Source organism: Macrotis lagotis, chromosome 2, assembly GCF_037893015.1.
Source record: "Macrotis lagotis isolate mMagLag1 chromosome 2, bilby.v1.9.chrom.fasta, whole genome shotgun sequence".
In the NCBI taxonomy this organism is placed as follows: domain Eukaryota; kingdom Metazoa; phylum Chordata; class Mammalia; order Peramelemorphia; family Peramelidae; genus Macrotis; species Macrotis lagotis.
The window spans coordinates 201,982,184-201,996,256 of record NC_133659.1 but is presented as its reverse complement, the minus strand read 5'-3'; the positions used below and the strand labels follow the sequence as shown (position 1 = coordinate 201,996,256).

The 14,073-nt window shown below is 40.0% G+C and overlaps 1 protein-coding gene across 3 annotated transcripts in view; it reads left to right on the top strand.

Moving 5' to 3' along the window:
- The window catches only part of SCN4A (sodium voltage-gated channel alpha subunit 4), a 93,698-nt gene that overhangs the window by 65,458 nt on the left and 14,167 nt on the right, over positions 1-14,073 (top strand). For all 3 annotated transcript variants that reach the window (XM_074224475.1, XM_074224474.1, XM_074224476.1), the window contains exons 17-21: positions 404-862; positions 9,504-9,639; positions 10,299-10,453; positions 12,385-12,558; positions 13,389-13,511. In XM_074224475.1, coding sequence (XP_074080576.1) covers positions 404-862; positions 9,504-9,639; positions 10,299-10,453; positions 12,385-12,558; positions 13,389-13,511 — 1,047 coding nt within the window. The remainder of the gene's footprint in view (positions 1-403; positions 863-9,503; positions 9,640-10,298; positions 10,454-12,384; positions 12,559-13,388; positions 13,512-14,073) is intronic.

Here is a 14,073-nt window from a genome sequence, read left to right as displayed (position 1 = left end):
CCTGCTAGAGATACTGAGGGGGTAGATGGATCCAGAATCCTCTAAACAAGGGAGAGATGGAATATCCCTCCCCATCATCATGTTTCCATGATATGTTCCACCTTCACTAAAATAACACCTTGACTGTCAAGTTCCTCTATCCAAACCCAAGCTAAAAAAAATGCCTGATTGGTCTTTTCTTCAATAGGTGGTGATCTGTTGTCCTGTATCTCTTCCTCCCACCTTGATGAAGGAAAGAAATCCTCAGTCCCTGTTCCCTGATTTGGGAGGTGGGCTTAGGCTGACCAGTTTTCTTCTGTCTCAGACAGACATAGAAGGGACACAGAGTTTCCAAGGGGTGGGAGGGTCCTGGTTAGAGGGTGCAAACTGGCCCAGGGTAACTCAGACATAATTTTCTTTCCAGGTCTTGAATCTATTCCTTGCCCTGCTCCTGAGCTCCTTCAGTGCTGACAGCCTGGCAGCCTCTGACGATGATGGGGAGATGAACAACCTTCAGATTGCCATTGGTCGTATCACCTGGGCCATTGATTATACAAAAGCCTTCATCCTGGCCCTCTTACACGGTAAGATCCTGGCTCCTGGGGACATGAAGAAGGAACCCCAGAATGCTGAGAATGGGGAAAATGGAGAAGAAAAGAAGGAGCAGCAGCAAGAAGACGAGGAAGATTTAAAGAAAGACAACCACATCCTAAACCACATTGATGTGGTGGATTGTCCACCAACTAGTATTGAACTTGATCATATGAACTTTATCAACAACCCATACTTGACAGTTCAGGTGCCCATTGCTTCTGAGGAGTCTGACCTAGAGATGCCCACAGAAGAGGAAACAGACACATTTTCTGAGGCTGAAGAGATCAAGGTGAGCACACTGTGTCCCTTTCCTGTGTTCTAACAATCACAAAATCATGGAATTTAAAGTTGAAAGAGACTTTGGTAAGCATTTAGTTCAAATCAGACACAAAGGAATCCCCTTTATAATGTACATATCAAGGGCTCTTACAGACTTTTCTTGAAGACCTCTTTGGAGGTTCAGGTGCCCATTGCCCACTTTTCAAAGCAGGAAGTGTTCTCTGACACTCAAGCCTAAATTTATCTCTTGGCAGCTTCCAGTTATAGATACTGGTTCTAATATTTAGGGCCAAAGAAAACAAATAGAATCCCTCTAACACATTATTACCCTTCAAATACTTGAAGACAGCTCTTTTGTTTCTCCTAATATGCCTATTTCCTTAAAATGACATGGACTCAAAACCCTTACCATGCTAGTTGCCCTCCTTTGAATACTCTCCATATTATTAAGTGTAATTCTTAAACTATAATACTCAGACATGAATGCAATACTGAAGATGAGGTCTGATAGGGACAGAGTACTGTGGAACTATCTCCTCCTTTTTCCTGGAAGTTATTCCTTTCACAGTAACCAAGTTCATTAGTGTTTGTTGGGGTTTTTTGGTTTTGCTTTTTAATACCTTTGAAATAATAATATTTTTAAAACTATCATATTTATTAATATTTTCTTCTACCTACTAGTCCACTGATCTTATGAACTGAAATCATTCAATGACATTACAATTACAATCTATATACTTTCTTTTTTCTTTGCACATTAGTTTTTAAGCTTGTCACATCACACTGCTGACTTATATTGAACTTGCAGTCAACTAAGACACCCAGAATTTTTTCAAGGCAGTAAGCTATGTGTAACCATGCCTCCCAAACTTGCACTATGAAGTTGACTTTTTTTGGCCAAGTGTAAAGACTTTTTTCATTTACTTCTATTTATTCCTATCCATTTTTGTTCCATTTGAATTTCCAGTGCAAAGGTCATTCCCTTTGGCAGAGAAAACAGAAACAAAATAATTAAACAATTTGGCTCCCAAGGTTTTATATGTTCTTTGATCTTTTTTCTCCCAACTCAGCTTTAATTTAAAAAAAATTGCTGCTGTCCATAGCTTTCCTAATCAACCTCAGGTCATTCTAAACCTTTACTCTCCTGACACTCTTGTTATAGGACTTTGATACATTCTTGAATTAATCCTTCATTGTCTGGCCTTTTGTCCATCTTCTGTAAAATTTTTTTAAAAATCTAAATTGGATGATGAGTCCTTTTTGTGTCTCATAATTTGTTGTTGTTCAGTTGTCTTCAACTCTTTTTGACTCCTGGGATTTTCTTGGCAAAGATCCTCAAGTGGCTTACCATTTCTTTCTCCAGCTCATTTTACAGAGGCAGGAACTGAGGCAAACAAGGTTAAGTAACTTGTTTGGGATCACACAGCTAAGTTAAATTTCTGAGGCTGGGTTTGAACCCCTAAAGATGAATCTTTTTGACTCTAGGTCCAGTGATCTACTGTGCCACCTAACTTCCCCATCCTCATGATGATCTTCAGTTAAATCCCATTTTTCCTCCCAACTAGGATTGTTTTGGGTTTCTGATCTGTTTCCCAAACTCCTCATCTATGTCCTCATTCTGTATGAGTAGTCTGTATTATAATACAGTCACAAAAAATAATTTCCATTTCTCCACCATTAACTTTTATTTTATTTTATTTTTCCAATTACATATTAGGAAAGTTTTTCAACATTCATCCACTTGCATATTTACAATTTATTCATTTTTCTACAACCCTCCTTCCCACCCCCATCCCCTCAGTCTGGCAAAAGTTATGCATGTACATTTGTGTTTAACATGTTTATTATTAGTCATTTTGTATATGAGTAATTAGGTCTAAAGGAAAAGAAAGAAAACCCAGACATAATGTTGTCAGGATTTCATTCTTGAGTATTTTTCCCCAGAAGAATATTAACCCATATGATCTTACTTAGCCTTCCTCTGAATGCTTTGAAATCTTGTTTTTCCCAAATGATAGAATAGGAAGGGAAAACATAAGAGCAATTTTTTTTAAAAAAAATGATCATAGTATCCATTCAGTTTCTGTGGGTTTTTTTTGTTTTGGGGGAGTTTTTTCCCCCTCCGGATATGGATGATAGTGTTCATGATAGGTCTCCCAGTGCTGTCCTAGTTCTCTGAACTGTTGAAAGGAGTTGCTTCCACTCACTTTGTTGGTTTTTGTTTTGTTTTGTTTTGTTTTTTTAGTTTTTTGCAAGGCAATGGGGTTAAGTGACTTGCTGAAGGTCGCACAGCTAGGTAATTATTAAGTGTCTAAGGCTGGATTTGAACTCAGGTCCTCCTGATTCTAGGACCAGTGTTCTATCCACTGCCACCTAGCTGCCCCAAACATTGTTGTTAATATATACAATGATCTTGGTTCTGTTGCCTTCATTCAGCATCAGTTTGTGTAATTCTTTCCATGCTTCTCTAAATTTTAACCAGTCATGATTTCTTATAGAACAATAGTACTCGATAACATTTATATGCCATAACTTCTTCAGGTATTCCCTAATAGAAAGTCACAAGAACTCCTAAAAATATTTTTGAAATAAAAACTTTGAATGGGATTTTTCCCATTCTTTATGATATCTTTTGAATATAGGCCTATTATTAGTTTTGTTAGTTCAAAGGGTTCAAATTGGTTTTAATTCTCTTTGGGCACAGTTCCATACTGCTCTCCAGAATGGTTGGATCCACCATTAACTTTCACTTAAACATTATCCAACATGTTTTTTTCGTCTGATTCCCAAATTTTCTGACAAGTTAGCCTCATTAATATACAATAATGTCCCACCTCATCCAGTTCCACTTTTATCTGTTTTGAATATAGTGAACCCATCCAGAGTCATATACCATGGGTTGTGTCCCACCATAATTGGGTGATACCCAAGAGACCAAATTAACTTTTTTTTGTGTGTTAGTTTTGTGTGTCACTCATCTTGTTTATTGTCCAATCTTTTCTCATTTCTGCATAGACAATTGAGGCCGTGGATTTTACCCCTAGTTCTTTGCTTGGATTTCATCTTGTGACCTCCTGGGTATCTGAATTACTATTCTCATTTGGGATAGCTAAATAACATGAAAAGAATGCTGGGTCTGGAGCCAGGGAGAACTGAGTTCAAAACCAGTTTCAGACATTTACTAGCTGTGAGATTGTGGGCAAGACATTGAATCTCTGTTTCAATTCCCTCAGATGGAGATAATAGTAGTGCCTACCTCTCAAAGTTGTTCTGAAGATGAAATGAGATAACATTTGTTAAAAAAAATTGCTTAATCTAGTGCCTGGCAATTCTAGGTTCTCTATAATAAGTGTTTCTCCCATTCCCTTATTCCCTTCTATCTACCTTATACCTATTCTCCATGGTATTGGGCTTGGGAGATATAAATAGACAGTCTTCTTCATCCCTAGTTTACAACCTTTTTGATTAGATAATCAAAATGTGAATAGCTACTCAGAAAGGCAGCCTAGTATAGTGGATAAAGGGTTGATTTTGTAGTCAGGAAAACAGGTTCAAATTCTACCTCTGAAACTTTCTCAGCCTCTCAACCAAATCTCTATTCTACAAAATTTTTTGGTTCATCCATTTTCAAGACTGTTTCTCTCAAGCTAGGAATCCAGTCACCACTTACAGCCCAATCCCATCCTGATTGACATGGGTGCTTTGACCCTTCTTAGGCAGTCTATTCCCCACCTATGCCTTTAGGGACTTACTATATTGGTGCCAGGCTAGTACCCAGAAGTTCAGAACACCAGTGTTCCTTCAGCCCTTCCCAGTAGCAAGGATTATAGGCATGCTGGATTCTTAAATCTATATTAGTAAAGGGAATTTCCAAATCAAGAGCTTCCCACATAGATGAAACTCTGTAGATCCACAGGGAGTAAACAAATGAAAATCAAGACAAATTTATATGACTTTTTAAGGTTTCTGGGGCAATTAGATGGCACAGAGGATAGAGAACTGCTCTGAAGTCAGATCAACTTAAATTAACATCCAACCTCAGATATGTTCTAATTGGATGACCCTGAAAAGTCATTTTACTCCAACTGCCTCTCCCATCCCCACAAAAAAGTTTTTAATATTTACTTAAATTTTCCTAACAATCTTGAAATTACCTAATTCTCTCTTTTTTTCCCAGTGTCTGAGTCCAAATTCATTTCATGACCCCCCCACCGATTCAAAAGACTTTCTCTACTCTAACTTTTCTTCCTTTAAGTCTGTCCCTCTTCACTCCAATCCCCAGTCATTATTATGACTTTCTGGATCTGTCAAAGCATTTGTTTTTGTAAAGGGAACTGGATGCTCTGAGAGTGCTAAGTCCTTTTTCTCACTAACTTTCTGTGCATCTAGCTCTGATTCCCTCCATACTTTTTCTTCATGATGTGTTCACCTCCTTACCCCCCACCCTCCTACCATACATATACAGACAAGAACTGAGTGTCACTTATTCAATATCTTCTCTCTCAAGTATAGGTTTTGCTAGCTTGAAACAGCTCCCCAGCAGATGGTGCTGTTGAGCCACATCACGGTACCTAACTAGGCAATGTTTCTGTAGAGTATGTCAAACCATCTTTGACAAGAAAACTCCAAATGGGGTCATGAAGAATTGGACACAACTCAACAACAGCAACTAACTCTCTGGACCACTAAGCCAGGGACTTTTCACTTGTTATTTTTATTTTTACCATAATATTTTATTTTTATCATAGTAGTTTATCATAATATCATTTTCCATTTATTTTATCATAAATTTATCATAAACATCATATTAATTTGTCAGTCTGGTAGATCTTTTCTCAGAATAACATTTTTTAAATAATTGGATAAAATACCAAATTTCAGTTAGGGATTAGTGAAAAGATACATTTTTTTCTCCATTCACGTTCACTAATAGCTAGAAATGAACTCTTGTACCAGAAGAAAGGACCTCCCTAATTCTCTAAGATTAAGAGCAGGGAGTTCAAGAAACTGGGGGAAAAGTCTTAGAAATGGACACAGAAATAGAAATATGTTTCTGGATAAAACTTATTCGAGAAAAGTAGCAATGACTTTGATTGGGATCTCTATATACTTCCTTTCTTCTGACATCCTTTAGCCAGGGGAGCCTACTGAACTGCTAAGCACTGTACTGAACTCAAAGCAAAGAAAGGCAATAACAAGGATCTCACAGTCTAATGGGAGAAACAACATGCAAATGACAACATACAAACCAGGAATATTTGGTTATAAAATAGAAAGGGGATCAGAAAAGGCTTCTTGCAGGTGGGATTTTAGCTGAGACTAGAAGGAAGCTAGGAAAGCCATGAGATAGAAATAAGGTGAGAATTCTGGACAAGGGGGGGAGCTGTTGAAATACCTTTTCCGATTGATCTCTCCATCCTACACCCTATCTCTGGCTCCAGGAGAGGTTCAATAGGACCTATCCCCTTGGTAAATCATTTAGTACTGAGCTTTGGGTAAGAAGCATTGGAGTGGAATAAGGAAGGGGCTAGCGTCAAAGCCTAGCACTGATACAAACTAGTTGTGTAAACAAAAGTACTAAGTCACTTACCCTTCTGAGTGAGCACCAGGTTCCTCACCTTTAAAATAAATGCCTATAGTACCTGACAAGACAATTGTGAAGGAAGGAAATTAGCATGCCAATGCTAAGCAAAGCCGTTTACAAACATGATCTTTTTTTTTATTTCCACAACAGCTCTTTTTATTATTATTATCCCCATTTTACAATTGAGGAAATTGAGGCACACTAAGGTTTTAAGTGACTTGCCCAGGGTTACACAGTGTCAGAAGTTAAATCTGAACTCAGATCTTCCAGACTCCAAGTCCAATATCTCCTAGCTACCTCTTGGTGAGGATCAAATAAGACAATTTTGTTAAATTCTAGAAAAATGTTATTATTCTTATTTTCTTCACTGACCTTATCTGTAGATTGGGATGAAGGGAAGCCAGTTCAAGTTAAGGTTGACCTTCCTAAGGAGTTGGAAAATCTCTATTCAGTCTCAGTTACTGTTCAAGTCAAGTAAAAAAATATTTATTGAACACTACTATGTGCTAAATTAGCACCATCAGGCAGCTAGATGGTGCAGTGGATAGAGCACCAGTCCTGGAGTCAGGAGTACCTGGGTTCAAATCTGGTCTCAGACACTTAGTAATTACCTAGCCGTGTGGCCTTGGGCAAGCCACTTAACCCCATTGCCTTGAAAAATCTAAAAAGAATAATAAAAAAAAAACGAACGAAAGAACAAACAAATAAATTAACAAATAAATAAATAAGCACTATCACTGTGCCAAATTCTGGAGGATACAAAGAAAGACAAAATTGGAGAAACTATCCTGAAAATTTGAGGGGGGGGTTGAATCTATAAGCCCTTTGCCCTGAAAGTTCCAGAAAATGTGATACAAAACCTACAAAAGCCATATTCCTGTTGGGTTAGGTGATGATGATGCTCATTGTATCTGGTATTTATATGGCACAGTGAGTAGAGCACTGACCCTGAAGTCAGGAAGATCTAAGTTCAAGTGTCACCTTAGACAATTACTAACTGAATTGTTTGGTCTTAGACAAGTTACTTAACCCTGATTGCCTAGCATTGTCTTCTCCAGCCATCCTGATTCATATCTAGCCACTGGACCCAGAGAAGAAAGTAAGGCGACTGCATAATACCCTGTCACTCAAATCCTATTCACTTCCTTGTCATGGCCTCACCTCCCTGATGTCCATGGTCTTCTTTGAGAACTAAGCATCATATGGCATGTCAAAAATTTGCAGATTGCTTTGCATATATCATTTCATTTGATCTTCACCATGGCTCTGTTTCCCTTTCTACTTTTTTTGTTGTTGTTGTTTTGCTTTTGCAAGGCAGTGGGGTTAAGTGTCTTGCCCAAGGCCACACGGCTAGGTAATCATTAAGTGTCTGAGGTCGGATTTGAACTCAGGTACTCCTGACTCCAGGGCCAGTGCTCTATTCACTACATCACCTAGCCGCCACCCCCTTCCCCCCCACCTAACCGCCCCCTGACTATGACTCTGGAAGAAAAGTCCTTCCCGGCATTATTGCCCCCATTTTAGAGGTGAGGAAATTGAGATTTAGAGAAATGACTTCCTTATGGTCAACTAAGTGTCAAAGACGAAATTCAAAGCACTCTGCATGACAATTGGTCAACAATTTATTGAGCACCTACTGTATCCAGGCACTATGCTAAGTCCCTGGCATCTCTGCCCAAAATTCAAAATCATTGACCCTCAGAATTCTCCCTAAAGACTTTTCCTTTCCCTCAAAGTTCTTAATTTTTTTTCAAGGATAACCTCTGGACACTCAAAAGTAGGGGGCCCTGGGAGCTCTGAGGATGAAGAGCTGGGGGCAGGGAAGCTTTGGGAATCTGACTCTGAAAAACATCAGTCTGTCCTAGTCCGGGAAAGAAATATAAACTGCTTCAGAGTCTCCCCCCCCCCCCAAACCCCCACCTCTTGCAGCAGGGATCAAGTTCCTATTGGGTTTAAACTTGAGGCCATTGGCTCAGAGATATTTTCCATCCTGCCTGGATACCTTTTGCCAAACAGAAACTGAGGTTTAGACCTCCAACTGGAGAGAATGGTTCAGTCTTGTCTATGGAGCTCAGACTCCTCCTTCTGGTCTCCCATCTTCCCCTAAATTTAAGACCCTTTTGACAGGTCCCTATCTGCTAATTAAACTATCCCCCATTGGCTATTCCCTGCTCTTCCTACTCATTGGCTTATATCCAAAATTTCCTTAACTTCTCAATGAATTACTCTCTTAGCCTCCTCAATAATTTCCTCTCCCCATCTCTGTTCTTCCCCAATCCTTAGAATAGCAACCCTCCCCACCACCACCACCACTGTTTCATTGGCTTGCCTCCTTAACTTCCTCCCACTTCAGGTTCCTTCCTCATACCATTATAGACTGGGGGTTGGAAAGTGACCTTGGAAGTTCAACAGTGGCTAGAGTGTTAGTCTGCAGTCTGGAAGCACTGAGTTCAAATCTAGCCTTACTTACCAGCTAAATGATTCTGGGCAAATCACTTAACCTTAGTCTCAGTTTCCTCAACTGTAAAAATGAGTACCATAAAAGTGCCTCCCTCCTAGGGTTGTTGTGAGAATAAAGTGAGCTATTTATAAAGTGCTTAGCACAGTGTCTACCCCATAACTTGAAAAATACTGATTTCCTTTCTATTCTGTATGACTCCCAAGCAACCTACTTAACCTCTCTCTGTCAACCAAAGTTTCTTCATCTGTAAAATAAGGATAATAATAACTCATTTCTCACTGGGTTGCTGAGAGGATCAAATGTGAAAGTGCTATATTAATGCTCTAATAAAGCTGTTATTAGTCCAACCCCTTCATTTTACAAATGAGTAAACTGTGGCCAGAGAGATTAGATGACTTACCCAGGGTCACACAGGAAATGTCCGAAGGTGGAATTTGAACCCAGGTCTTCCCAATTGCAAATCTAGCACTCCATCCACTACTTCAGGCCTCTTTCTTTCATCCTCTCCCTCCCATTCCACTCTCCCCAACCCTAGCCTTCCCCTATCCATGCCTGGGTCCAGGTCCCTCATGGGGTCCCTGGGTCACTGGGTCCCTCCCCCTGCAGAAGCCACTCCCCCCAAAGTGTGATGGGAACTCCTCAGTATGCAGCACAGCTGACTACAAACCACCTGAAGAAGAAGAAGAGCCCCAGGAAGAGGAGAACCCTGAAGGAGAGCAACCTGAGGAGTGTTTCACTGAGAGTGAGAAACTTTGGGCCCTGGGGACCAAGGTCACTCCTACCCCCCTCTTTAACAAAACACAGCACCTTGCCGAGGCTGACATTGGAGGTTTTGTGTTGAGGGTTGTGAAGAAGGAGAGGGCCCACTGCCCATGCCACTTCCCCATGAGGGACCCAAGAATCCAAAGGAAAGCATTTTGCCTTCTCTCCAAGTCACCCTGCCTGAATCCTGACTCACCATGGGCCTTCCTCCAAGTCCTTTCTTAGAATTTATTTAAATACAGCCTGCCAAAAGTGAATTCTACTCCTGCCCAGTTTGGTGGGTGTTAAAGGACATGTCAGTGGAAAGAAGCCAGAGTTCCCAATGGAAAAGGAGGCTTCTTCCTTTTTTCCTGAATCTTGACTCATCCAAGATGGAGCAAGTCAGAGTAGGGGTAGAGCAAGTGGTTTAGGAAACTCAGAGGGGATATTAGGGGTAAGCGGGAAATATAGAAGCTGTGTACCAATTAAGTGATATGAGAAGAGCCTCCCTTTGAATTTCCATGGGTATGCATGGCAGTGGGGCATATGATTGGGGCATATGATTAAAGGAAGGGATCTGTGCCTTGCTTAGCACTCGTGAAAGGCCCCCAAGGTGTAGTGATCCTCTCTCTTCTCCTAGTAACCCATCTTTCTTCACAGACTGTGTAAAGAGATTCCCTTTCCTCTATGTTGACATCACCTCGGATCGAGGGAAAATATGGTGGAACCTTCGAAAGGCCTGCTTCAAGATGGTGGAACACAATTGGTTTGAGACATTTATTGTATTCATGATCCTTCTCAGCAGTGGGGCCTTGGTAAGTGCCAGCTACTGTCCCAGTCCTTCCTCCACCATGTTTCTGGGGTTCTTTTCTAGGGCCCAGCCAAAAGGGAAGACCAAAGTGCCTCTTGGCTACTCACAGAAAAAGAAAGAAGTATCCTAAATAATTCAAATGCAATTTCTCTTTGATGTATTATTAATATATAAATTCTATAACTACATTACTTAATAATATAATAAAAGCTAGCATTTATACATCACTTTAAAGTGTACAAAGTACTTGCTGTCACATGTGAACCTCACAACAGTCCTAGGAGATAGATATTATTATTATTCCCCATTTTCTAGATGAGAAAAGTCAAATACCAGAGATATCATGATTTGTCCATGGCCATAGTAAATCTTCAAGATAGGATTTGAACTCAGGCCTATCTGACTCTCCACTATGCTACCTAACTACATCATTTTTGACTCTGGAATAGAGAAGAGGTATTCAACTTTTTTGCATGGTACAAACCCCTTTGGCCATCTAATGAAGCCTATGGACCCCTTCTTAGAGTGTTTTTAAATACATTAAGTAAAATACATAAAATTCCAAAGAAAATCAATTATATTAAAATACAGCTACAAAAAAATAGTTTTCTCCACCAAATTCATAGGCCCCTCTGAAATCTATCCACTGACCTTTTTGGGACCCCAAAGATAAGAATCCATGCTTTATAGGGTTTATTATTTTAAAAGCAATAGATTGATCTCCTTTATTATACTGATATAAATTGGTGATACTTTATCTGCAATTTCTGACTATTGGGGATGAGATGGGTGGGAATGGGGTGGGAAGATGTGGGGGGGGGTGGGAAGAGAAATTATCCTAGGCCACTTGAGGAAGCCAGATTAAGATTCAATGCATCATTTAGTGCAAAACCAGGACATTTCTAATCTTCCTAGTTAAGAATGATTTCTACTTCTTGAATTATTTGGACATGGTTTATTTATTTATTGATTGATTGATTGACTGATCTAAATGTATATTATAAATGTTCCTCTCTTCTATTCTCCCCACCCCTCTACAGAAAATATTAGCTTCAAGGATAGATATCATTTCATTCTTGCTTTTTTACATCTCCATGGAGTAGAACTGGACATTATCTAGTGTGGGTTCTTAGTAAATGTTTGATGAATTGAATTAAAATTTAACATCAGCTTTTTTTTTTGCTGAATTTTCTTCTATTTCAAAAAAGACTTGTCATAAGGGATACTCTCTGGGAGAGGGAGAAGAAGATATGGGAAAAAAAGTGACAAAAGAAAAGATATCAATAAAAATAGTTTTAAGCATTGCTGATCATAACCCACAAAGAAAATAATTATTGAGATTTGATTATATTGAACATAAATGAATAGTAGGGGGTTTTTAAAGTCCTTTAGGGGAGCTTTCTTACCTCTTATGGAGTAAGAAATATTGCCAAGGTAAAACACCTTAGTAACTCTATCTCTGTTGGTCCATAATCCTATCAATGACGTCTCCAATGAGTGCTGAATAATTCTACCCATTCCATTCTGCAGTAAACTGGTCAGATTCTAGCTAGGGATTGGTATCATTTAGGGGTAGAACTAGCAGTGAATAAAATTCTGGACCTGGAATCAAGAGACTCATCTTCCTAAGTTCAAATCTAACTTCAAGATACCTGCTCTCTATGTAATCCCAGGCAAGTCACTTAACTCTGTTTGCCTCAGTTTCCTAATCTATAAAAGGAACCACAAAAGGAAATAGCAAACCTCTCCAGTATCTTTGCCAAGAAAACCCGAAATGGGATCACGAATAGTTAGTCATGACAGAAAAACAACTAAACAACCACAAGAATTGAGACCAACTCCCTCCTTCATTCTTTCCAAGGATGCTGCTAATTGTACAACCCTCCATCCTCCCATCCCCCAAGGTGTGTTCATGGCTCTCTATCCTTCATCTAGGCATTCGAAGACATCTACATTGAGCAAAGGAAGGTGATCCGGGCAATCCTGGAATATGCGGACAAGGTCTTCTCCTATGTATTCGTCTTGGAGATGCTGCTCAAGTGGGTGGCTTATGGCTTCAAGGTGTATTTCACCAATGCCTGGTGCTGGCTTGACTTCCTCATTGTAGATGTGAGTTGCCATGCTCGGGGCCAGTGTTACTGGGCTTTCTTCAAAGGTGGTATGGGAGGGATGTAGGAATGCCTGAGGGCCCAGGATCCTAGCCAGGACTTTCAGTTTATGGATACGATAAGTTTTTCTTAAATGTCTGCCATATACCAGACAATATAAAAATGAACATGTTCCTGGCCCTCAAAGAACTTGCATTCTAGTGGACGATGTAGCCTCACCTTCAAAGGAAGGGGATGTCAGAGCCTGTTTATTTGCCCAAGGGTTAGACAGAAAGATCCCAAAGAGACACAAGCTAGACAAAGAAGAGATTGGATTTTTGGGTGGAAGAAATGGAAAAGGAAGAAGGAATGTGGGCATAGCTCATATTTGTATAGTCCTTAATCCTTTTCAAAGGATTTTAATCTGTTTTATCTCCTCTGATCCTCACAAGATTTCTATCAAATAGGTAGAGTGATTATTTTAACACCCCCCCCCATTTTGCAGATTAAGAAATTAAGACCTGAAAAAAAAACCAAGTGACCTGTCCAAGGTTATACAACAAGCACCTGCTCTCTTCTCTTATCCAAGAGGCAGGATTCAGGGGGTAGCCAAGACATTTCCTGACTGATGATCCATGAGGTAGAGAGAGGAACAACACATTGAAATGTGGCACCAGAAGGAATGTATCCATTAAGGATCAGTCCTTTCTTGTTCTAGGAGTGATGAATGCAGCAGATAATATCTCTTGAATGGTCATGGGGTCATAATCCTTACCCTGACCCCTGACCCATGTATCCTTTACTACTGGGTGTCTCCTTTTGCTAAATATTCCTCTTGGTTTTTCTCATCAGGTCTCCATTATCAGTCTGGTGGCCAATTGGTTGGGTTACTCTGAACTTGGGCCCATCAAGTCACTGCGGACGCTTCGGGCACTCAGGCCACTCCGGGCCTTGTCCAGATTTGAAGGCATGAGGGTGGGTGCTCTAAGAACTTGGAACTGGTCAATAGTCACTATTTGTTCTTCTCTTCTCCAAGGGTCCTTCTGACTCAGCATGAGACAACATGACCTAGCCTCACTCAGAGCCAAATATTGACCTAGAAACTTTTCACACTAAGGCAACCTCAGACTAGGGTTTGCTGAGTGGCCCAGATTAAGTTACAATTGTGGGGAGGAGAGGAAAAGTAAAGGGAAAAAAGTTGGGTAGGCATGAAATGTTTGCCTGCACAGCTAGTAATAAGTGGTAGGATTTGAACCTAACTCTTCCTAACTACAAGATCGGCACTCTATGACATCATTTGAAAATTGAAAGGAACAGATCTATAAAGTGCAGGACTGGGGTTAGGAAGACCCGAGTTCAAATTTGACCTTACATACTTACTAACTGTGTGACCCTGAGCAATCCATTTCAACCTATTTGCCTCAGTTCCTCATCTACAAAATGAGCTAGAGAAGGAAATGGCAAATCAATGTAATATCTTTGCCAAGAAAACCCCAAATGGGGTCATGAAGAGTCATATAAGACTGAACAACAACCA